This window comes from Camarhynchus parvulus, chromosome 1, assembly GCF_901933205.1.
Source record: "Camarhynchus parvulus chromosome 1, STF_HiC, whole genome shotgun sequence".
In the NCBI taxonomy this organism is placed as follows: Eukaryota; Metazoa; Chordata; class Aves; order Passeriformes; family Thraupidae; genus Camarhynchus; species Camarhynchus parvulus.
Genome location: NC_044571.1, coordinates 110989813 through 111015348, shown reverse-complemented (window position 1 = coordinate 111015348; position 25536 = coordinate 110989813). Strand labels below are relative to the sequence as shown.

At 39.6% G+C, this 25536-nt stretch overlaps 1 protein-coding gene across 8 annotated transcripts in view; it reads right to left on the bottom strand.

The window, feature by feature from the left end:
* POU2F1 (POU class 2 homeobox 1) overlaps nucleotides 1-22310 on the bottom strand; it is a 46728-nt gene extending 24418 nt beyond the window's left edge. For 2 of the 8 annotated variants that reach the window (XM_030959540.1, XM_030959551.1), the window contains exons 1-6: nucleotides 22075-22310; nucleotides 17240-17305; nucleotides 10485-10585; nucleotides 7610-7663; nucleotides 5816-5971; nucleotides 3996-4175 (exon numbers count right to left, since the gene is read on the bottom strand). In XM_030959540.1, the coding sequence (XP_030815400.1) occupies nucleotides 3996-4175; nucleotides 5816-5971; nucleotides 7610-7663; nucleotides 10485-10585; nucleotides 17240-17305; nucleotides 22075-22192 (675 nt within the window). In that variant the 5' untranslated portion in view covers nucleotides 22193-22310. Of the gene's footprint in view, nucleotides 1-3995; nucleotides 4176-5815; nucleotides 5972-7609; nucleotides 7664-10484; nucleotides 10586-17239; nucleotides 17306-17418; nucleotides 17484-22074 lie in introns of those variants that run through there. The other 6 variants (XM_030959560.1, XM_030959570.1, XM_030959598.1 and 3 more) reach the window with 4 other exon arrangements.
* Between the last annotated feature and the right edge of the window lie 3226 nt (nucleotides 22311-25536).

Here is a 25536-nt window from a genome sequence, read left to right as displayed (position 1 = left end):
AAGTGCCCATGAGCAAAAAAGTGTTTTTAAAGTCAATAATATTGTTTGCTTACAGAAAATTGCAGAAATAATGCAACTACTGCAAAGAAATCAAGGCAAAATTCCTTCTTGAAAGAGACCAATAATTACTCCAGCTCTATCCTGGAACTCCATGTTTCTTATGACTTCACATCCTAATATCACATTGGTCAGAACTGCTACCAAACCTCTTACTTCTTGAGCTCAACACAACATGGATCTCCACTCCTTTATTCACTGATTTTCAATGCTCAGCTGGTTGCAGATTGTGGTGACCCTCCAGCTCAGAGGGGGCTCATACTGGAATGGATGTAAGGACTGGATGCAGAGTTGAAAACAGAAATGTAAAGAGCTGGGCAAGCTGACTCAGGTTGTGAACACTGGGCAGAAGAAAAGGAAATAAAGAGAGGCTGCAGGATGAAAATACAGGTAGATAAGAGAAAAAAACCCATAAACACAAAAGGAAGAGTTGGGAAGACACTGTGGAAGAACAAAGTATCAATGGAAAGACAGGTTAAGGACCTCTCCCAATCAAAAGCAAACAAATGAAATCACCCCAGATGACCAAGAAGATCTCAGATGATTTGAAGCACCCCCACAGGAGATGGAGTTACATGCAAGAAAGAATACAAAGAAACAGTGGCAGTGTATCTGTAAGATCAAAGGAGGAGAGCTTTTTGTTTAAGACTATGGTATTCATAACACTGGCTACCCAGCCAAGACATGACAGCTCTTATCATCAGGCTCTTACACTTTAATATGAGAAAACTGTTTTTAAATTGAGGCCTCAGGGAGAACTGATATAAGCAATCTTATTCTGTGCATCTGCCTTGGTAAATGGTATGTTGGCTAAGTCTTGTTTAAATACAGAAATATAATTCTGCAACACAAAATGAAAATGATACCTCCAAGGCTAATCACTCCTAAATAGCCCTACCAGCCTCTCAAATGCATTTGAAATTCAACTTTATTTCCACCTTGGGAAAGTTTTTTTATTTAGTTAATTATACTATTACAATAAATCTCCCAATAGCAAACACACAAACAAACCTGACACTGTTTTCCTATACTGATCTTTTTTTCCTCAGTGTTAAAATCTGTATGCTAGCACAAGCACATAGAAAGAGATGGGAAGACTTTCAGGGAGACATGCATGTCTTCTGGTGCTGCCTAGCAATTTAGAAAGATCAAAACAATCCAAATCCTACCTCAGCAGAATAATCTGCCAAGTGCTATGTCTTGCTGTGAGGAAGATTTTTTGTTTTAAAAAAATTTCTAAATTTCTAAATTCAATACCATTATTTCCAATTACAGCTTCAGCACAAACTTAAGCACCTGAATCATTCTGAGATTTACATCACATAAATACAGAGCATAGATCCTGAAAACAAGGAAGTCTATAAAAAACCCCAAAAGTTGAAACACAACTGTTTAGTGTCATTCCAGGAGCAGCACAAGCTCCTCACCAGGCTGCTGCAGCAGATACCTTACGTGAACTGCAATGCACATTAAAGAAGTCATGCTTTTGCAATTAGTTAATTAAAATAAATATGGTAATTCCCCTGCTGCAGAGACCTGCCAGTTAATCAATTATTCAAAACCCATCAATTAAAACAAACATTCAGCTATTTGTATAATCAGCTATATATTTACAATAGCAACACAAACAAAGCTGAGCACTGCTTACAAATCCTTGCCAAGATGGATCAAAAAGCATGGTGCTATCTACCCATGAACCTAGATGGTAGATGTTTTCCGTAAGTACCACAAATTATATCCAACACCTGCACAATTTATGCCCTCCTCTTTCATCATAAGGACCAGTTAACAAGATTCAAGCAAGCTCATTTATGTATCAAAATAACCTATCCTAAAAGACATTAATTGTAAAGTCAAACATTTAAGTAATTAGAAACGTCAGAAAACAAGCACAACCTTAATTTGTTCTGCATGTGGCAGCTACAAGATCACACACTATTTTTCAGAGAGCCTTTAGCTCACTGTGCACAAATCAGACAATGCTGCCTTCAGAAACTCTTATTTGACAGCACATGCCTGATATTTTAAACTCCTCTCAAACACTTCTCTGAACATTTTTTTAAGTTCTGGAGGAAAAGCCAGTACAAAACTAACAATTGTAAATGCTTCACACATTTTCAGAGCTTTGCACTGAGGTGGGAGAGCAGGATTAGAAACATCTCACACACGCACCACACTGGTATCCACTGCTTTGGTGGCCTTTTGACAAACCTAAGGCCAGACAGTTCAAGATACAGATTTTGTAAATAGGAAATTTTAGCCCACCACACTTCAGTGAAGCAGACCTTGCTATCTTAAGCTGCACACCTGGAAGAAAAGAGGCACACCTATGGATTGCTTACATATATGTTAAAAGACTCACATCCCATCAAGTGGGAACTTCCATGACAGGTGCATGGAAAGATGTCAAAAGCTATAACCAACAACTTCCTTGACAAGGACATTGCCCATCCTCTTCTTGAAATCTGTCTGTATTATTGCTTACAGACAGTAGGAAGTAGGAAGAAACAAAACTGAGATATGATCTTGAGAATTACAAGTTTCCTTGAATGCTACATCCTTCAGTCATCTCTACATCATGCCAGTGAAGTGGATTCCTTTCCTAAAAAAGGTATTACTTGGTGATGTGACTTCCCCCAGTGCAACAAGAGCTTCAGCGGGAGGAATCTCACCAACACAGCAATATCAGCACTCACCTTTTAAAAACAGAATGGCACCACTCTGGCCTCTCTAAGGACAGCCAGAGAGGGCAGAACTTCTAGACCAACACCACAAAAGTTTGTCACTTCAGCTAATGAAAACCTGATACCACAGCCAGGCAGTTGTTATTCAGCTAGTGGACCAGCACAGTAAAGGACTGAACATTTCACCACCGGACTTCACAGACAATTGCAACATTTCCATTCTTGTCCTTAATCAGACCTTATGTTCACTTTTTGGACACTTCATCCCAGTTGAATGCAAGAGAAAATAACCTGAACAGAAAGCATCAGACAGTCTCAAAGAACTCGGTCACTCTATGAAGCAGCAACTTAGAAGATTATATACCCCACACACTTTGCACAGCTAGACTAAGAAAACAGATATTATGTACCAAGAGCTTTAATCTATGGAAAGATGGACCTCAGCATGAGCAAGACAATCACCTACTCATAGTATTCAAGATGTCTAAGCTGCACATTTGATTATCCTTGTCCACAGGTCTAAGGATTTTCCACACTACATACACACAGCACAGAGTTAGTGCCACTGCAATCTCCACACTGAATTAAGCCAGTCCTGGAAGACCCAGGAGGTTCCTTCCTGCTTCTAGTAAGCAGAACATCCACAGAGAGCAGTTCTTCAGAACTGACAAGTCTTTAGTACCAGACCATAAGACTGGACAGATTCCAACACCAGACTCATTCCCCAAGTTTCTCTCCAGACACACAAGACTGCCCATTCTTGGTCATGGAACCTGCAGCATTAAACACCAAGCCAAAATAGCACACAAACGGGTCAAGTCAAACTGCCATTCTTCAGCTTTATCATTTTGCTTCTAACAAGCATCATTTGGGTCTGACAGGCATCCTTTTTGATACAAAGGCATCACTTCCCATCCATGCAGATCTCAACAAGTGCAACTTCTGCAGGCATCTTTCCATACCCTTTTTTCTCCTTTCTCACCCTAACTACAAGGAGGAAAATTCAGAAAACACAGCATCTACTCAGACTCTGGTACAAACTCAGAAGCCTAGCGGAACTGAGGAGCAGCTGGCACACATTGCTCACTAAGACTATCAAACTTCAACCTCACCATCCAAGGATGCACGAGGAAAGACTAACAACACTCGAGGACTCTAGCGACTCACTGAGCGAGGAACAACAAATTTCATTCGAATGGTGCAATCAGTCAAAAACCTCCTTTGTTTTCCACCCTCTCAAGCCTCAAGGCTCACCTGTGCAATCTGTATTGGCTGAGATAGAGGGATCTGCGTCATCGGCGTCGCAGCAGAGGCCGAGATGGTGGCACCAGCAGCGCTGTGCTGCTGGCTGGCTGAGTGCTGCACTGCAGCCGCCAGCAACTGGGCCTGCGCCTGTTGGAGCAATAACTGTTGCTGGGCTGGCGTCAACGTGAGCTATAAACAATTAGAAAACACAGCCATTAATCATGGGAAGAGCCACTTCAGCTACAAAGTCATTAGATAGCTCAGTACTACTTATGTTAACCAGGCAGTCCTAGGGCTATTCCACTAACTGGCCAAGGGCTCTGGCCGTAAGGAAGGACAGCTGGCTACTCAATACAATGTGGGAACCAACCTACCACAGGCCTGACACAAATCAAACTGCACCACCACCACCAACATTTGCACTTCCTGGAACCTACAGAACCTAACTCTGCTCCGAAGTTTTCCTCACAACTCTACCAGGAGTTTCAGGGGAAAAGCAATTAAGTAGCAAGCAAAAGAAAAGAATCAGTATTGCCAGGATTTGAAAGGAAATTTACACCCAGCAGAACAGCAAGTGATTAGCCAGATGAATGTGAAGCAGGAATGCTGGCTATGGCTACTGAACAAACTGATAACGCCCCAGCTGCTTCACATTAGCATGAATCCCTGCCATATTCCATCATTTCCATTATGCCCTAAGATATAAGTAAAGAACATGAGCTCCATTTGTTTCTTTCCAAGTCTCCCCATCTGCCTTTTTTTTTTTAATAGAATAGAGTTGGCAACTTTACATCCCTTCCCTTTCCCAAGCACACATTATCTCTGTGGAACAGGTGGCAGCAGTCTCTCCTTTACATGTAAATGAATCTTGATGCCCATATTTACTACAACCCGTATCTGCATAGGCCTGGAGTTTTGAATGTTTCACTACAGCAGACAATCATGAATTAAAACAAACCAGTATTTTCTGAGAATACAAAAAATAATAAAATACGCCAGGTTTTAACAACACATCGAAACAGTCTCACTTTTAAAACTTTCAATGCCTAACTGAAAACTAAATAGGATGTTTATTTACATAGTAACATAGGAGAAGATTTAACAATTGAGCCTGAGATTAAGAAGTCATTTCATGCAAGCGTAAGGATGATCTAACCTAACACTTCAAATCATAAATATATTGTCGGAGCAACTGCCCTAAGCTTATTAACACACAAACTCTTATACTGCAAAACTGATTATGGGGAAGCAAATTCTTTAACCAGCCCATTCACAAAACTTGCTTTTTTGAAATGACTGAAAGCCTTTACAACAATTCAGAAACACCAGAAAGTCTAAAACAACAATTATCCCATATATATTCCCAAACTGCTGCAATTAAAAACCCCTCAAAATCAGTAGGTTAGAACAAAAGGGTTCAACAGGCTTAAGGAAAGTACTAATAGAGTTACTTAAAAAGAAATGTGTTTGAGAAGAGGAAAAATTAACAATTCCCATAATTTTTGTTCTTCGCCCAGCTATAAGATTCAGTCTTGGTCTCCCATGCCTTGTTTTAATCTTGAAAAAAAAATAATTTCTCTTTATGACATCAGTGACTGTCTCATTTGTAACCGTTGTAAAACAACAGGTTTTAATTTCATTGCAGGGTCAAAAGGGATACTGAGAACAGAGAGAAAGAATTCTTTGTTGTTGATGTTCAGAAGCAAATACTGAGCGACAAACCCCAAATATTACAGTCTGCTTATTTTTCTAGCCAAATATTTCCTGTTGCCCCTTCCACTGAAATTCATACTATTATTAAAGGCAGTTGCAATGCCCCTCAATGATACCTGTGTGGGACTGCAGCATCCCTGGGTAACTCTTACCCCGGTGATCTGTCCTCCGGCCAGCATGAGCTGGGTCTGGGGTATGGCCGCCTGCACTGAAGGCTGCTGGGAAGGCTGGCTTGGCTGCTGAGAGTCCCCAGATTCTTCATTAGATTTAGACTAGTCAAAAAAAAATACAACTCTTTATAGTGTAAAACAGATGTTAATGTATGACGCTGCTATCTCAACACTGCACAATAAAGATCTTTCATCTGCATACGAAAAGCCCTTGGGTTTATTTTAAGAGTGTGTTTAAGCAATGGCTCTGTGTGCCCACCATCTCAGCTACGACTGCTGAAACACGTCTGTAGGTAATGCAGCTTAAACAAAACAAAGAGACTCTCTGGTCTCCTGTAACTCTCTGACATTATTTTCAGGTCTCACTTCATTTTACACCGTGCAACTGAAGCTGATGCTACCTTTCACCATGAAGAAAGAGAAGGTTGTTAAAATTATTCATTGCCTAAAATCCTGAACAATGGAACGAGGGAAAGGAGATTGTGTTTCCATTTTCTCTATCTCCATCCTGTACCTCTAAGTCATCATACTGTTGGCTTATACAGAACCTTTTTTCAAAAATCCTCACAGGTTTCTCTACCTACAGCAAGATATATAATATACACAGTGCTTTTAAATACTCAATGCATTTATTTAATTGAATACTGCTTTATTTTAAAAGATTCAAGTTTATTTTGATTTATTTTTGTGGTTTGGTTGTTTGGTTATTTTTAAAGAAGAAATTGTGAAGACAAGAGGGAGGAAATTCAAGTGCATGAAGAGGGGGAGAGAGTTTTATGATAATTAAAACTGGTTATGCAGAACATTACAATTCTGCATAGATTTGCATATTTTCCACCACCTGTTTTGGGGACTGCAGAGCGGGCTAATTAACATAAAGGCTCTGATTAATTCTGCCAGTCATTGAGCGATAATTACAGCACAGGACTGTAAACATTCTGCACTGGAGATACAGCCTGTTTGCCAACATCTCTCTCAGGGATGGAAGTTTACCATGGCAACCAAGGCAATTTTCTGCCTCCTTCCTCTTAGAAAGGAAGGTCACTATACCTCCTCTTCTTTCCAAATTGTTATTATGTATAAGTGGGTCCACATTCTATTGCATTTCATGTAATGCACTACCTACGTTCTTAAATAACATGCAATACTGAAATCAGTTTTCAATAAAACTGCATCCCTTGCCCCTTAATATAGTACAGAGTGGAAGTAGAATGTTAACAGATAAACTGAAGTGTTCAGCATCATAGGAAAGTTTGAAAGCTTTGCTGCCTCACGTACATTATTAAACAACAATTACTCTGACTTTGAAATCGCTGTGTGTTATTTACACAAGCAGTCTGAACTAGCCATATTATATAGTTAATGCTACGTTATATTCCTATTATACAGTTACTAGAAGTAAGGACAAATTGCTAAGTAATACTCACTATGTGTTTAAAGCAAGTTAATAACAGAAGAACATGAAATATTCCTGGAGTTTTAAGGTTTGCATGATACCACGCCTGACTAAAATTCAGCATTAACTTACGGTCACTCCATGTTTTAAACAACTCCAAAGCCTGAATGCTTACAAATCCTGAACCTGATTTACAGCTGTAGAAGTGTTATTCCTTCATACCTATCACTTGCCAAACCAGACAGACTGAAAAAACTGAGTAAGGTATCATAGGTTAAGAACTATCTCTACTGATGCTGTTTGGGATGAGAGAAGGATGAGCAGCAGAAGGTAACTGTCTTTACCTGTACATTTAAGGACTGAGCAGCAGCCTGTAAACTTGTTCCAGCGAGCTGGACCTACAACAGTGCAAAAATGGAAATGAAAAAATGTAGAATCCACAGAAAACTAATAATGTAAAAAGAACAATCTCCCCACCCGCATTCCAAAAAAACTCCCCCGAGAACAGTGCATGCCCCTCTAACACCTGAATCAGTGGAACAGGGGCTGTACTCCAGGCTGAAACAGATGTATAAGACTTTCACAACGTTGTTTATCTACCTCTTACTGAAGGTATCCCTGCCTAAGGATGTAGATAGTATGGACGGCGTTGAAACAGAGCATATTGAACTGGATAGGCCAACTAGTCCTATTCCTGCTGGAAAAATCCAGGCTCCAGGGCAGGGCATTAGGGTCTACTCATTGTCATCCTACTCCCATTTCAGAATGGGTCTCAGCCCAACACTCCATTCACCAGCTTTCTGATATGAGCAAGCACATACACAGCACAGAACCCTGAGTATGACCACACTCCCTCAAATTAACCCATTCAAGTATTTGCAGCCCTCAGCCACTGAAAAGAAGATCTCAATGCAGAGCACCAGAGACACTTTACAAAAGCTGTATTGATTCAGGTATACTTAAAACTTGAATTTGATTTTGTTATTAACAGGCCCAAAGGTGGTCTTGTGGGTGAGCAGCAAGGAAAAATGGATGATTCGGAAAGTGAGATTTTTGGAGTGCTTTTTTATCTCTAATGAGGAAAATGTACAAAAAATGCTATCTTTTCATTTACCGAAACCCACTTGAATCAGTCTCGCCTAGTTTCTACCAGCACCCCTAGTTATAAAGAAGGAATGTTCTGTAATTAATTACCAACACTTTCAAAGGTCAGAGTAACAGCCTGTAGAGAATTCCATCTCCGGACATGTTTGAAAACCACTGCTCATTTGAAAACCAGGTGACATGTAAGGATACAATAAAGCAAAGCAAAATGTAGCACTCTTGCCTCTAGATGGAGGACCTCTATATGGTCCCCACATAGAAAAGTCCACGTATTTTCAGGCACAGGAAAAACTGCAGTACATTAAATTAATAACTGAATATTTTGAACAACCAACCTTGGAAGAGTCACCTTGGAAATATTTCCTACTGCTTTAGATAAAGGTACTAGACATACTAAGCATGATCTACATCAAAGCAAACACTCCCAGAAAAGCCCCTCCACATCAGAAGCAAAATACAGTTTGACACAGTCGATATAATCTGTGCTTTTACCATGGATTAACAGCAGAGAATAGCCTAAATAACAGCACCCTGACATCCAAACGATATACTCCAAATAATACTTTAAAATTACACAAACACCACATAAAAGACTACAAATACATATTGATTGCCCAGGTACAGCCAGCACATTCCTGAAAATCTCTGTGAATGCAATTTGGACATCCCTTTCACCACACAGCCAACATTTCCAAATTAGAAATGCTGAATGCTGCCTACAGCCCAGTACTTTGCATTAGTCTAGAGCAAAGCACTGTGTGTTAAGGTTGAATAACACCCCACTAACAGCAGCCTCACTACCAGAGGACAGATTGACAATAGATTCCCACACACCTGCAGGTGAATAAAAGAATACCTGAGATTTTCCTTTGAACCAGTTTCAAGAAATGAATCACACTTTATCAAACATGAAGTTATAAAGATCCTGACAACTGTTTAAATAAATAAATTTCCAAAGCAGGATAAAGGACTGTGCAAAACCCAATTACTGTCCTGGGTCAATCTATAGAACAAAACAAAGACTAAAACAAACACACAGAATTCTGCAGAACAGCTGTATCTCTCTCCATGTTAAACACACACTGGCAAGCCATAAAAACTAGTCAGCTTCTCTCCACATAAAGGCAGCCTACAACAGCCTATTGGTTCAGCAAATTCAAACAGTGGCACTCCCTTAGTCCTATATAAACCAATCTGCTAGGAAAATTGCAATTATGTGACAAGACGTGTGGAATGTTCCATACAATAAAACGGCAGTTCAGAGCTCTTAAAAGAGGGCATAAAAGCTTCAGTACTTCAATTATACCACAATAACTGTGCAACCTCAGACCTCAAACATTCAAGGTCATCCAATTAGGTACAGTATTTTAAAGTTTAACTTGGTGCAGAGGAAGGGAAAGAAATTAGGACATTTGTTTTCATACATCAAGTGCGAGCAGATAAAAAAAAACTACAAAAAAATGCCCCTTATACTTCTCTTCACCTAGGGATGCCCCATTTTGCTTCAGCTTGCATCTGAAGTTCAGCTTTGATTCCCTAAACACAGCAGCAGCAGAACAGAGGGATAGTATTAGAAGTCTGAATATCATCTGACAAACAGGTCACTGAAATAAATTTTTTGTAAAAAAAGAAAACCTCACAAGCCATATATGCTTAGTAAGTACAATCAACTTTCTTTCTAGTTAATCTGTAAGAGTGTTTTTAACTAGACAAGTGACAGTTTTGGAACCTTGGTAGACATTGGGCCAATACAATCCTTTCCTAAAAAATTTAAATTTTTTCTTGCCTTTCAATGTGGCATCTCCATTAAGGTTAAAACAACAACAACAAAGCAAACAAACAATAAGCTGCTCAAAACCACACCACAACATTTAGAAATTCTCAAATCCCCAAAAACGTGATTTGTAGTTCTCTCAAAGAGGTCTCACCCTATCTTGACATGTTCTGCACCCTAATGCAATGAAGTGAATGCCACAATTAGGACTTTTCCGATCCGTGCTCGTTAACCAGGTGGTGTACCCAGATTTATGTTCCAATAAATGACTCTCCATCATTCACAGAAAAAGAGAACGTGGGCAGCTGAGTCTCCTCTGTTTGAAATGTCTCTTCTCTTACCTGATGAAGGTGCCCAAGGAAGGCCTGGGCCTGGGCTGTAGAGATTGCTCCTCCGACAGGCACAGGCTGCTTTTGAAAGTCCAGGCCGTTTGTTTGCGTGCCTGGAGAAAGAGAGATATTGAAAACTATTAATTACTGCTTTTAGTAAGTGGAATAACAATCAATACCCAACTTTCCTGCTATTCTCTCAACATTATATAGTGAAAAACCACTCTGAGAGTAACAAGAATTGCATTTTTTTAATGAAAGTGGGGTGGGAAGCAGAGTCAAGGCTTCAGTAATAGAGCATTTGTCAGCTGAACAAAATCAACATCATACTTTCTTTAGCTTCCATCATCTATTTGTGTACCCTGAAGATATTTAAAAGATGTGTAGATGTGGCACTTAGGGACATGGTTTAAAGGGGGACTTGGCAGCATTAACAGTTGGGCTTGATGATCTTATAGGTCTTCTCCAACCTAAACAATTCTATGACCCGTGTTTCTATGTACTCTACTATCCCATCACACTCTACACCATTTGAGAACCAAATGGGCGCTTGCTGCTGTGATTAAACTGTGTTTCCATTCTCCATGCACCCCCTATCCAACAGCTGAAGATTAACTACAAATGCAGAAAGTGCCAACAGCAAGGTTCATATAAAAGCCACCTCTCCTAAAGGACACGTAAAATAACACCTGATGAAAACAGAAGTCCCATCTATATACAGCACTAGTGGGCCACAGTTTTACTCTTTCCAGAAATGACTCCTCTACATTTCTGTTAAAGTTTGTTCAGAGGTCTCATTAGATAAGATAACTGCCTTGGCTTGCTTCTGCTTCTTCACTTCCTCTCATGTAACTAAAACCTGGTTATTTTCCTACATTTTTGCAATCTTTCCCTAAACTGCTCAGAAGACACAATTATCACAAAATAATTTGAGAGTGAGAAGAAAAAGAAAAAAACAAGTGGTGGTTTTTTTTATTACTACCCACAGGAAGGGAGACTCCATGTGTGTTAGGCTGCAGGGAATCTCTAGAACAGATGATGCAATCTTTAAAATTGTGTGACTGAAATGAAGCTAAACCAGCTTTAGACTTGCATGTTTATTCATCATGACAATCAGATTTTGTTCAGTGCCCACAGGCAGGTGTGCATAGTAACTCCTACTTCAAAATTCCTTCCATCATCTACATTCTTTGCCATAAAAACCTAGGTTATCTACTGAGCAAAAGTCACCGTTGTTGAACAACAACAGGTGGTTGCTATTCCTTGGAAACATCTGCAAAAGCAAGCAGGCATAAAATGTGATTAGTAAAATAGACTGTCCAATACCTCACACTGCTATTTTGACCTGCAAACAGCTTATATGGGTCACATTTCCAAAGACTGAGCCACTGTTCAATTAAACATTGACATAATATCAAACTTTCTACCATCCATGTAAAGTATACCTAAGGTGGCCCTCTGATGCATCTTTGGTGGGGGTTCTGTGTGGGAAGATTTGGTTGACTCCCAAGTTTTCAATTCTATGCTTTGGGCCAAGGTTTACAAACTTAAGAGACATACATGCAGCCAAAGATCCACAGATGGGTTAAAAATACTCCAGTTTTAAACTGCATCAAATTATTTTGCTACATTAGTCTAACATTCCAATTCAAAGTGCATATAGGGACTCTCACTGGTCTGAATTGCTCCTGAAGGAATGCAACTTGGTTGCCTTTCTCCAAAGAATGGTATATAAGAAGGTCTGCTGGAAAGAACCAGAAGAATCTCATCTATCTTCATTCTTTCCAATAAACTTCAGAATTCTCTCCATGCAGAAATGCAAAGGGAATGAAAAAGCAGTTGGCTAAATATATAAAAATAATTCCTGAGAAATAGCTACCAAAAGTCAAAGGAAACAACCTACCACCTCATTTAATCAAAGGTTTTGAATTGCTTTTCAATGGTCAGGGAGTGAAAAAAATACAGATAAGAAAATCTACTGGAGGGCAAATACTCCTCATTCCAATAGGAAACTTGTGGGGGTTAAAAAATGTATCTTTCTGAGAGAACCAGCTGCAGGCCTCACCTTAGGTAAATAGGTGAAGCTGTTCTAGTTAACTATCTTCCACAAAGAGCCTCAAAAATCATGATACCATGTTAAAAGAGAACTACTGTGCAAGTGTGCAGAAGAAATGCTCCAGTTAGGAGTTCTGCTGTCTCTTAATATGGAAATCTGTAAAAAGCCTCTTAGGTGATAGTTTAGAACAAAACAAGCTCCAAGACTGAGCTTAAAATCTTAATGGCTTCCAACAAGCAACTTAGGCACTGAGAGAAAACAACATTTTCTTTAAATTTAAAGAGATCAGTTTAAATTGAAATTTAAATCAATTTAAATTGAAAGACATCAACTCCCTCTCCCCAGGCCTCCCAAAACCAAACTCAGGGTGAAAAAAATCCACATCACACCTGCTTACTCTCTGTTCTACTACTTGCATCTTAAACTCTCTTTGGTGTCTGGAAGCACAATGTCTCTTCCCTTCTGGATGCAGCCTTAATTTTGTAAGGAATGCTACACTGGCTGCTTGCATTTATCACAGGATGTCCATGTCTTTTGAAGAAGAGCAAGGAAAATGAAGTGAGTCCAGCGTATGAGAGGCCTTGCTTTTAAGGTGCCCAGAAGGATGTGGCACCACTCCCACAGAATCCAAGAAATCTGATATGGAGCTGGATACCGAAGCTGTCAGAAGCAGAAGGTCAGCATATTGTAAGGACAGAAAGGACCAGAATGCCACTTTTGCTCAAGGTAAGAGTTAAATACAAAACCCTGTGATGGTTAACAGACACGGCAGATACAATCACATGTATCATGACTTTAACAGTCCAGGGTATTAATCTATTTTCCATCTTCATCCCAACTTCCCTAACTGCTAGAGCTCACTAACACCAAAAACAGCCCAAAAGAGTAGGAACTCTCCGTGTTCCATCTCTCCTTTCTTCTTGGTTCCAGCTCCATCTTGGACAGCTCCCTGTTCTGACCCTTCTGGTAGTCCACCAGTTTGTTTTGGTCTGGGTGCTCCACCCCCAGCCAGCTATGGGATGGAATCTCACCCTTACAGTTGATGTCCAGTGTAACCCAAGCATGTTTAAATTCTGGCATAAAGTCAGCCATGTGCTCAGCTACTGCACAGAGTTGGTTTGGATGAAGACTAATACAGTGCTACTCCAGGGAAAGGAACAGAACTGAACACTGATTATTTTATGGCATTTTGGAATTGTACCTGCAGAGGGTAAAGGCATGACAAAGTAGAGCAGGCAAGGTAACATTGCACCTGCAGTCAGGAGAACAACTTACTCTCAAAATTCCAGATTATAATCATCAGACTTCAGCCTGAGTTTGTAAACTGCATTAGAAAGGGAGTGAGGAACTCCAGATCAGGGTACATGTGGAATAAGATGCAAGAAAGAACTCAGGAAGAGAAGGCAGCCAAGGAGAAGGATGATTTCAAAACCAGCTGGAGTATCTGCACTGTGCTCTGGGAGATATCTCCCAGCACCATCACCGTATTTTCCCAAGTCACCTCTCTCTCTCCACTTCTGCTGAAAGAGAGAGAGATACCCCCAATACTCAGAAATTGTTGTTTCCCTATCCACATTTCCTGATACCAAGTTCAGCATTGATAATTGCCTGATTTTAGCAGTTGAAGAATAGCTCATGGTCTCTCTTCTACAGACTTCCTTCTTATGGAAAGTGGAAAAATCAATCTTTGGAAATGAAACAATGCAAACAAGTATCCTTAGAATCCTTCCAAATACTACACTTACAATAATTATTGTTTTGCTGCTATGTCAACAAATGTCATAATAGTACAGTTTCCATAGTCATTATAACCTTGGCTTTCACAGTTCTGCATTCACACAGCTCTTACAAGAGAAGATGTATTAAACAAACAAAGGTTGAGATGTTTTGGAAAATTTTATGCTGCCTATAAAAAGGAGATCAAAAGGGTTTTACTGTAAGGTAAGATATTTTTCTTACTTCTCTTTTCTCCAGCAGATACTATGTAGACTGTCTGCCCACAACTGAAGCTTGGAAAAGATTTCTCTTACTGTGCAATACTGATGACCAGTTGGTCAATACATGTTCTTAAGAAAACAGCCATCCAACAGCTCCTGTACTCATATGTTTTGGTTGTTGTTTTTAATTGGTCTGAAATATGGGTTTGTTTTTCAGATGCTTAAAAGCAAAGTGCAGTTACCACAAAAAATTTAAAGTCATAGTATATTTCAGGCACTGTATTGTGACCAATATAATTAGGGGACTTTATGACGTTTCTTAAATACTCAGAGCTCAAAATAAAAAACCCAAGTTTATTAACTTCCATGAAACTTAGCTGATAGTTCAGAAAACTACTGATTTTGTCATCTTCAACCAATGGTAACTTTTTTTTTTTCCTGAGAACACCAGCTCTGCCAAATGTAAATTCACGTTCCACGGTAATTTCTCTTAACATTTTCAAGACACATTATCTCACTACAGTTTAAAACAGGAATGACCCAAACAAGCATCCACTGAAGTTTAAAAGATAGACTATTAGTGTTTACACAGCAGACTCAAGTGATTTACAAATGTCACTGGAAAGCAGACAGTTAGAGAAAGTAACAAAAATAAGAACTCCGAGTGTTTATAAAAATCATCATCAGGAATTATCTGGGGAGCACAAGCACTGACAGAAAATCAATGGCACTTCCAGTTCCTCAGCATCCGAGCTGAAAGCTGACTTCTTTTCACTCAAGTATGCACTGAGCCCAGAACCATAATCTAAGTACCCCGATCAGAAGCCTAAAATTACATTCTTTGAGTATTCCTTTCAGAGCCTAATATCTGCCAAGTTGACTAATACAACTGATGCTTGAGCTCCCAAAGAACATCACAAATGCCATCAATCACTATCTCCAGGGGTTTAAGAGTACCACGTTTTAAAACAAAGCAATGACTGCAGAACAGAGAGTCCTCAAAAATTCTAGATTACTTTAGCTCATGTAATTTAAAAATCAGGATACAAAACTGGAAGGAAAGACTGGAAACATTTAAACTAAAGAAGCAAAATTCCAAAAGTTTTAAACACCAGTCAGAATCAAACTTTTTTGATAACTAATTTTAACATAATGTTAAAATTTTAACATAATGTTAAGAGTATAAAAAAATACAGTCATTGTATCCCCTTTTAATATGAAAGGACCTACAAGCAGCTTTACAATCCATCCATTTTATGTCATGACCCCCACCTTCACAATGATGAAATATTTGCCTAAGAGAGCAGAGTTCTGCTGAAGTAAATGCAATGCTCCTGTGATAATTGACTGATTACCTTTGAATAAAACAAATCCTCCTCCTTACCAGCTCACTTGAGGTGAAACTGCTAAAGTTGCACTAAAATAAGTGCATTGGGAATGTGCTCTGGAGAAAGCACATGCAGGGAACTGTGGCCACACAGGGGAGGAAATCTGAATTTTTTCAGAAGTTTACACACAACCCCCAGCTACAAGGAGTCCACAGGGATATTTAAAACCACTGTTCCCTCGATGCTGTTTATGATCATGAAATATTTACAGCCCATATGTTTTTGAAATAATGTTTAATATAATCTTAGACCCTTAAATACATAATAAAACACTTCTGTGCAGAAAAAAAATTGATACCACTCCCATTAAAATACAATGACAATTATAAAACCTGAAATGCCAGCAACAAAACACACAGTAATAAGCAGGCAGAATTCCTTTTCACTGAACCCATATATTGGCAGAAATAATCCAACCTCTCAGAAAAAGAAAATTAAATAATGTTAACTTCATCACAACTCCAGAGTTTAAAATAAAGCTCTTATTATCAAACCATGAAGAAGAAAACTTGTTTTCCTCATACAAGGTAACCAGACTTCTCTCAAAGCAACAAGTTCCCTCTCATCAGAATTTTCTCTTCCCAAATGCTATTCTGAGCTGAGAAAAGATTCTGAGCTAGGTTAAACTACTTACTTTCCATTCAGAACTGTCATTTCTCTTAGATTCAGAATGAGCATTATATTATCTCCAGAAAGAAACTAAAGCATGAGATAGCATGATCAAGTTATAGTGGCTCAATGAGCTTCTTCAATGGCTTAGAATTTGGTCACATCTTAAAAGTGCGCCAAAAGGCGGAATGGCCCTGACACAAAATCTGTTCTTCCCCACCAAATTTCAAGGTTCTGTTCTAACACACTAAGAAATTACAATAAAGCTGGCTAATTTTTTTTTTTAAATTGATATATTATGCTTTCTCTGCTTGACTTGTTCTTGAGAACTGTTGTGACAGCTTGAATGAAATCTAAAATGGAAACAGGATCAGGCAGTGGCCCACATCTGCCAGGGAAAATTTCAACCCAAAAATAAACGATGAAGTTAGAAGTGCCAAAGGTATGCTCTGCCAGGAAAAAATGAGACTATTTATGGAGAGCTAGTGCCACCAGAGCTTTGGTAGTACCAGAAACATTACAGATTAAAAAATGGGGAAGGGAAATCTTATATAAAAAGTGTGGATGGTGCTCCAATAAAGTAGGTATGAATAATGCCCTGTATGCAGTACAGTTAATGACAAAAGTATTCCCAGGTCTCTGAAATCAAAGGGTGTAGCTTTTTATTTGTTTCGTTTTGTGGGTTTTTAAAATCCCACTAAATAGGTGAAGAAATTTTGCTTTTAATATCCATTCAATTCCACCAGAATACATCTGCACCAATTGATCATTTCCTACCTGTGTTCCCGTCCCCACTCTCCATCGATGGTTTACTGGTTTCTGACGGATTGTTCATTCTTGAGTCTGCATTAAAACAGAAAGAAAGATAAAGCAATACAGCAAAAAATCCCCAAATCTGTTCATACCTTTTTGTTCAAGGGAAGTACAGAACAGCACAAATTTGCTATGTACTTTACCCTAATTCAGATTTATAACACAAAAAAAAAGAACAACCAAAATCAGAACACGATACTGAATCTTCCAGATAAATATTATTTCAAAAATTTCTATGACATTATTCCCATATGTGAAAACATGGTATTAAGGGAATAAAAGACAGCATGCTGGAGGGCAATGATAGGTAGAAACTTAATTTTCAATACAATGAAAGTCATAGGAGAAAAAAAAGGAGGAGGGGAAGAAGGAACAATGATTACACCAAGATTCAAAAACATTAAGTCTGACCATCATGGCCTACATTATTCTTGTGTTTGTTCCCCCTGCCCCACCCCAACAAAAGAAAGGAAATTCAGTCATTATAATTAAACGGATGCCATTTTCCAAATACTGCATTTCTATTTTACTGGAATGTGACAGACATTAAGTTATTTTATATTTCCTATATATTCAGGCAAAACCATACAAACATAAAATAATTCCTCTTCTTTCTCCCTCTGGATGAATGCATTGAAAAGTCTGTTCCTGGTTTCAAAGCCTGTCAGCTGAATACAGTGCAATGCAGAGGGCCTCTCCAGATGGCAGACAGAGAATATAGTTTCCTTATATAGGAATCTATACAGATGTTCTGTGTACAGCATCAGCTTTCCAGCTTATTACCTCCTCATTCCTTGCCACCGACCCCAGTGTGCCACATTATCACAAACCAAAATTACAAAAAGAATCTCAAGACAGAACAGCTCATAAAATGAAGTGTAAGCAAATCCTTGAGCACACTCTTCCATTCCCATAATGAGCTAAAAGCAACTTCAATGAGCTTAAAATGAACTCTTTACTCCAGGATATTCTCTCGCTAGGTGCTTAAAAGGTTACCTCTGTCATGTACTTTCATCAAAGCAGTGATTTCCAAAATACCAATAGGCTGAAGAAGAATACAGCAGCAGCATTAACTGTGCTGCATCTTTCCCCCAGACAGTTCCAAGAATGCCCAGACTGCCTGGCAGTCCATGAAAGCTGGAAATGAGAAGATGGACTACTGCCATGTGCCATCACCTGCTCCTACCAGTGCACAGGAAAAACAGGGACCTGTTGGAGTGAGTTCAGAGGCCAGGAAGGTGATCTGAGGGCTGCAGCACCTCAGCCATGGGGAAAGGCTGAGAGACTTGGGGCGTTGCCTGGAGAAGACTCCATGAAGGCTTTACAGCAGCCTTCCAGTACCTAAAGAAGCCTGCAAGAGAGCTGGAGAGGGAATTTTTAGAAGGGCATGTACTGACAGAGGAGAATGGCTTTAAACTGAAAGAGGGCAAGTTTGGACTGGATATTAGTAAGAAATTCTTACTGTGAGGGTGGTGAGACACTGGAACAGGTTGCCCACAGATGTGGTGGATGCTCCATCCTGAAAATTTTTAAGGCCAGTTTGGATGGGGTTCTGAGCAACCTGATCTAGAGCAAAGTATCCCTGCCCATGGCAGGGGGTTTGGAGGGAGGGTTGAAACTGGATAATCTTTAAGGTCCCTCCCAAACCAAACCATTCAATGATTCTGTGATCAATATTTTTAAAACTAATATATTTTCCACATGAACAACTGTGGCAGTTGAACCCAACAGAGCCTTGAAAATTCAGAGGACTCTTAACAACCACAAAACTTCCCCTGACAGGCTAATACAACATCTCCAGAGCCTCAACTCTCCTCAGAAAGTTCCTATGCCTATTCCTTCAAATCTTTCAAATATTCAGCTACGTGTAAAAGAGATCTGGACTATCAGGGTTACCCTTAGTATAAAGGCAGATGTGTTAAATTCCTTTGTGAAAGGGGGAGGGAATGAGGAGAAACTTTGCAGCTGAGTGCTGTTGGCGCACACTTCAGCAAGTTTTGCCCTGTTTTTCACAACCTCTCCTTAGCACATTCAAGCTACAAATTCAGAGTCTTGAGAAACAAAAGTTCTGCTAAGGTTGCAGGTACAGAACCTATTGCTTCTAGACTCCTTATTTTGTCATTTTCCACATCTGGATAGCATGATTCACACTCTAGAAACAGAACATGGGTTCCACTGACTATACAGAAATGTCTGCTGTTGACTTGGCCCTCTCTGGTGAGAGATCTATGCTTCTATCTAGACATTGTATATATCTTAAATCGAGTTTATTGCTGTGGCAACAGCACATTTGTTTAGAATGATTATAGGCAACAAGCATTTGATAAGCAGCATTCCTTTACACACAGGTGGCTACTGAAATTTCACTCTGGAGAACAACAAATGGGAGTCCTTTGCTTTGGACATAAATATGAAGAGTCCTCATCCAACAGGAAAATGAGTAAAGAGTTCTTATAAGTCAAATACATTTGATTGTGGAAACCAGGCTAACTCAAGAGGCTGCTGGACATAGAATGTAATTTTTAAGCCCAGAGCAGAAGAATAGCTTGAACTCAAGATACAACTGACCACAAAAGGGAAGAGTACAGGTTGAGAAAGCTGTCTTAGAAACACAGAATCCATTTGCTGAATCACTTCAGAAAATTCATGCTAGAAAAACAAGAGAGGCCCTCCTGTTGCTAGTTTGTTGCAGGAATTGAAATATTCGAGCCAAGGTGCAGGCTACTAATGATGGAAAAAGCCAAACAAACTAAACCCAGAGAGGGGACACAGCTGTCCTGTGCGCAGAACTCAAGCAAGGCAGTCACTGTTCTGTCCCATGAGGAAGCTCACACAAGAAGCCTTCCTACATGATGAGCAAGTTTGCTCAGTCACATGAAGTTATAACTGTACAGATCTCTTTCCAAAAAGCAAGCCAGGACATGTTTTTCTGTAAGGCTATGCTGCAAAATACATCCTTCTAGAATAGGTTTTTTAGTACTAGACATACACAAAGTTTACTTAACTACCAAAAGCTTGTCTAAATGAAGAATATTTTATTGTAAAGATCCATCCTTAACAAAGACCTCAAACATTGCTATCGAAAAAAGCAGCAAGTTGGGAGAAGAAACATCTTTCTGGTTGTGCTCAGGTTCAAGCGAAGGATAGCATCCATTATTTCACCAGCTGACTATTTCTTGTTCAATCTGTGGGCCTTCTGCATGTAAAGCATCAAGAACAATGCAGCTATTTCCATTGCAAATGGTATGACATCCATCTGAAGCACAAAACTGCTACCAGCAAAACAGGCTCATATCCGCGGGATACTCAACCTACCGATCCATTCTGTGTCGAATAAAAAGGCTACTTGGTTTATATGTGCTCATGCAATTTCTGCTTCAAACTTAAAAGAATAAACAAATGAAGTGGGCTAAAAAAACCCCAAGCCTTAATGCCTTCACCTTTTTTTCTTCCTTTAGATCTTCCTTGGGTTTTAAATAAAGGCCCCGGGCTACAACTTCTGCCAACATTATCTAAAAACAAACTCCCCAGAAGGAAGGATCGAAAGCAGCAGGTGCATGATTGAAATCAAACTCTCAGGAGTGAATACATTCCATGCTGCTACTCTGCTAGCAGGGCTGAGGTGTCGCCAGGCAGTGCTGTGCCAGCCTTTCACACACCCTCAGGAACATTTCCAAAGGCATTCAGGAGAAAGAAGCAGTGGACACCGGACCAACCTGAAGCACTATAAAGACTGCACACAGCTGGCAAAGCAAAGAAAATCTTAACATGGTATATAACATTAACCGTTTCCTTTCATCCATTAAAGTGGAACTGCCTAATATTCCATTTGCACCAGCAACAATGATTCATTTATGTGCATGGGAAAAACAAAGTTCAATGTGAGTGAAAACATGACAAGAATTATTTAGAAATTCATTTTCAAAAACCACATCATATTCAGAAACAAACATACTCAAACGTCTGCTTTAAAATTTACCATTCAAAAAATATTCTTTTACTTAGAGATATAAGTTCTAACATGAACTTATATGATAGAATGAAAAGAATAATAATTAAAAAATATATATATATGTATATATATACACATTGAGCTTTGGGGGAAAAGCCTTGAAAATAAATAAAGCCTATTGTAAAATTGAGATGATCCATTACTATAAATAACTTTAAAAGACACGAAGAAGGAATTATGGCATGTCTGCTCTGCAGTCCTGATGGAATCTCAGCACAGGAAATATATTATCCCAGTAACCTTAAGCACAGCTCGCAACGGTATCAATGGCAACCACTGTGCACTCCCCCTTATTTTCTATTACACACGAAGAACCTTGCTATATTAAAAACACACAGACATAACATACATTCTGTTGTGGAATGGCTCAATACAGTTACTAAATTCCTTCAACACTTAGGCTCCCTCTCATTCATTTTAATGCTTTAAAATGCATAACACACAGATATGCAAGTCAAGCCCAGTGTTTGTTAGAAGGCAAATGCTTTTCAGACTGAAATCCTAAAAGCAAAAGGTCTGTATTAATATCACCCAAGTCTGTGCAAAGGAAACAAATTCTCCTGGAGCCAGGGAAAAGAAGGAAAACAAACAAACGAATGAACAAACCAACCAAAGCATGTATTTCCCTGGTACAGACCGAGCTATCCATCTAGCAGGCAGCTATTTGCTGCCGATTCACTGGTGAGCTTCAGCCCCACAAATACCTTCTGCATATGTGATTAAGCCTCTATGCATAGTCAATCTCCCAGCCTCGGTGTCCACAAGAAAGAGCTGAGCTGGTACCCACCTAGAACGTAGTCGCTGCAGTCCAGCATTGCTGTGGTATCCTCTACAGGTTCAGATAGTCCAAGGAACGGGAGAATGGCAATTTCTATCAAATCTACACTACTGCTCTGACTGAACATGAAAGGGAGTGGGGAGGTGGGGGGAGAAATACAACTTCAGTTACACCATAGCAATCTTCAACTGAACAGGGAAACTTCAGTTGCTGTGTGGAGTTTTAGTCTCTCCTACTAGCTGTGTCTGACATTGTCAAGGCGACTGAAGCGTGAAAAGTTCCCCTTTTTGTAATAAAATAGAAACAAAGATTGCAGCTGGCAGTTTCCATAATGAAGCTTAATCAGTATGCGCCTGATTAGGGCCTTATGCAAATCTCCTCTCGTTAGCACAGCAGCCAGCACTTTGAAGTCCATGAACAATTCATTTGCAGAGTACACTGAAAGCGCTCCCTGCATAATTTAAATCACGGTATAAATATTTATCAGCTCATTTGCATATTAATTGGCAGTGCATGAAGGGAAAAATTATCTCCCGAGTGCCAGCATAATAATTAGGGAACAAAATGAATTTTCTTCCAATAGCTTGGCTTCTCAGCCCTAACTCAAGCACAGTACCACAGGGGATCAGGGAGGGGAAGAGACAGAGTTCTGTTCAAATGCCACTGAAATGACACGTACAAATTAGAAACAACTCTACAGACTTAAGCACCTTTAATCTTATTCCTGCTGGCAACAATAACATCAGTAATAAAGGGGATTTGGAAAAAGCTTTCCACACAATCCAAATAATCCCACGAAAACAATTAGCAAGGTAGAAGCTGAACACAAAGCTGTCAAGCCTTGCACATCTGTGTGGAGTTTTCCACACGCGAACACGCACTGTCTCAGCAAGGTCCCAGGCAGGGAAGAGAGTCCTGCCAGGGCAAGGAAGTGGCACGATTCCCTTTAAATGGCTAAAGAGCTTGGTGATTCATTATCGGGTAATCCCTTTGCCACGGCCAACTTAGCAGCAGTGGATATGTCAAGTATTGTGTAACATTTGACACCCATTAATCTATCCCGAGTGAAATCAAAATAGATTTATTCTTTTGCTTTCCAATGACTTGCAAGAAAAAACCCAAAAATCTATTACTAATCCCTTCAAGCATGTACACAATATGGCTAAAGAAAGCTTATTTGCAGAGCTATGGTTTTTCAAAGGGGCACGTCACACCCACGTTGCATCTTTGAACCACTCAGTGATAACCAGAACGCGCTTGCTGCTGTGACCACAAAGTACACTGGAGAACTGAGAAGAGGCTTTGGTCTATGGAGAAATCAATCTTCTTTTCCAAAAGTGGTCCACAGGAGTACGTGGACTAACTATGAGGCTCTATTAAACCATTTCAAATAGTTTGTTTGCCACTCAAGAACTCGTGTCCTAAACAGTAAGAACATTTATATAAAAATTCAAGTATGATGTGGCCATCACAAAATTTATTACTCCATATTCTGGTCAGGGAAAGACCATATGATGATGCAGATGATTACAGGGCTGAGCCACTCATTTCCAGGTGCTAATGTGAATTTAAAGAGTAAGGGTTTTTTTTTTTTTTCTTTAAAAATACCATAGCTGTACTTTTCTTCTTCTCATTTCTCAAGTGAATTCAAGCACCACCTCTACAAACAAGAGGGAGTGAGAGAAAAGGGACTTCTCAATCATCCAGTACTGACTGGAATTTATTTCCACGCTTGACCTCTTCTTCTGTTCAGGTTCATATCTCTACTTAACACAAGATGTTCCCAGCTATATATTTAACATGAGTGATCTACACTTGAAAAAGATTGCAAGAAGACAGGGAGAAGGTGCTCCCTACTACAGGGAGACAACTACATGTGCTGAATAGGTTTTCCTAATACCTGGTTTTCTACTCACTCACGTGTCCCACTGAGTCCTCTGAGGGACACATTCATGGTTCACAGACCTTCAGTAAACTTCATTCCTGCATACATACTTTTGGAACCCCTTTGCTTTATTGAAGAGCCTGGACACCAATGGTGTAAGAAACCAAGCAGCTGACAAAGCAAGTGGCTGACCTGAGGCAGCAGCGGAGCAGGACAGCAGTGCTCTCCTCAAAGCAGAGGGTGTTGGGTGGTGGAGCACAGGTGCAGCCCCGAGGGTGCAGGAAGTGACCGTTAGAACCGGGCACGCGTGCGGCCATGGCTGATCTGCCTCACAAACATCAACCCCCACACAAACCTTCACTGGAGCTGTAACATCCACTAACAGCCTAACTGGAGTCAAAAATTATTGTTGTGTTGACCTGTCAAACTAACAGTTGGCCAAAAAAAAAGAAGACAAATAAACAAAAGCCCAAACCAACCAGCCAACCAAAACCAAACGCCACAAAAAAACCCAAACCAAATGGTTCTTTCAGTGACCACTTCATTCTATGACAATTTTATTATCTTACCTTTTATCTAAGCTCATAGAAACATAGAATGTTTTGGGTTTGAAGGGACCTTAATGATCAGGCAGCTCCAGCCCCCTGCCATGGGCAAGGACACCTTTCACTAGACCAGGTTGCTTAAAGCCCCATCCAGCCTGGCCATGAACACCCCCCACAAGGGATGGGGCATCCACTTTTTGTTTTGCTCTGGGGTTTGGTTTTTTTTGTGTTTGTTTGTTTAAATTTACCATTGACAGTCTTTTAATCTCTGCTCTAGTAGAGAAAGAAAATGTCTGGGGAGGAATGGTGCCTATCATTCTGCTCCAAAACCAGTGGTGGAATATATTAGTTTAATGTTCTCTTTAGATTCTGCCACAACACTGCCCATTCTTTCTGGCTACTTATTAAAAGTTACTTAACACCCTGAACTAAGGACATACTTCTGGTACTCATGTTTAAGCAAAACAGCACTGTGAGCCTTGCTCACAGTTTTATTTTTCCTCCAAAGGCACCTCTTGAAGAGAAAATACTGCACTTTGTGATAAGTAAAAAGCTTGCCACATCCCATGAAACTACAGATATCTCGAAAAATGTGTCTCTCCTCTTTAGCCAATTGTACAGTTTTTACATTAATGATTTGTCCCCCATAATCCTATTCAAACTCTTCCTTAAAACCAAAGGAACTAACACAGAGCCAGGTATGACAAAGGTGGACTTTCTTCAGCCAGACACTTCAGAACCTGCAGATAACGTTTCAGAGACTCTTTCTACCCCGTTCACTTCTTTTTGTCTCTTTGTACAAATATTCCACACCATACCATTTCAAATGAATGTCTTCCTTTTGCAGTCTGCCCCACAAGTATGTCACTTTCTTTATTCAGTTGTAATGACAATATCTGATTCCTTAAGAACTCTGGTTTTGGACAGGGAACATCATTTTTACCTGTAGACTATGCAACTCTTGCTTTTTTAATATGGATGTGTTTCCCTATATTACTGAAATGTCATTTACTACATGCCCTCCATGACAGCTAAGAAATT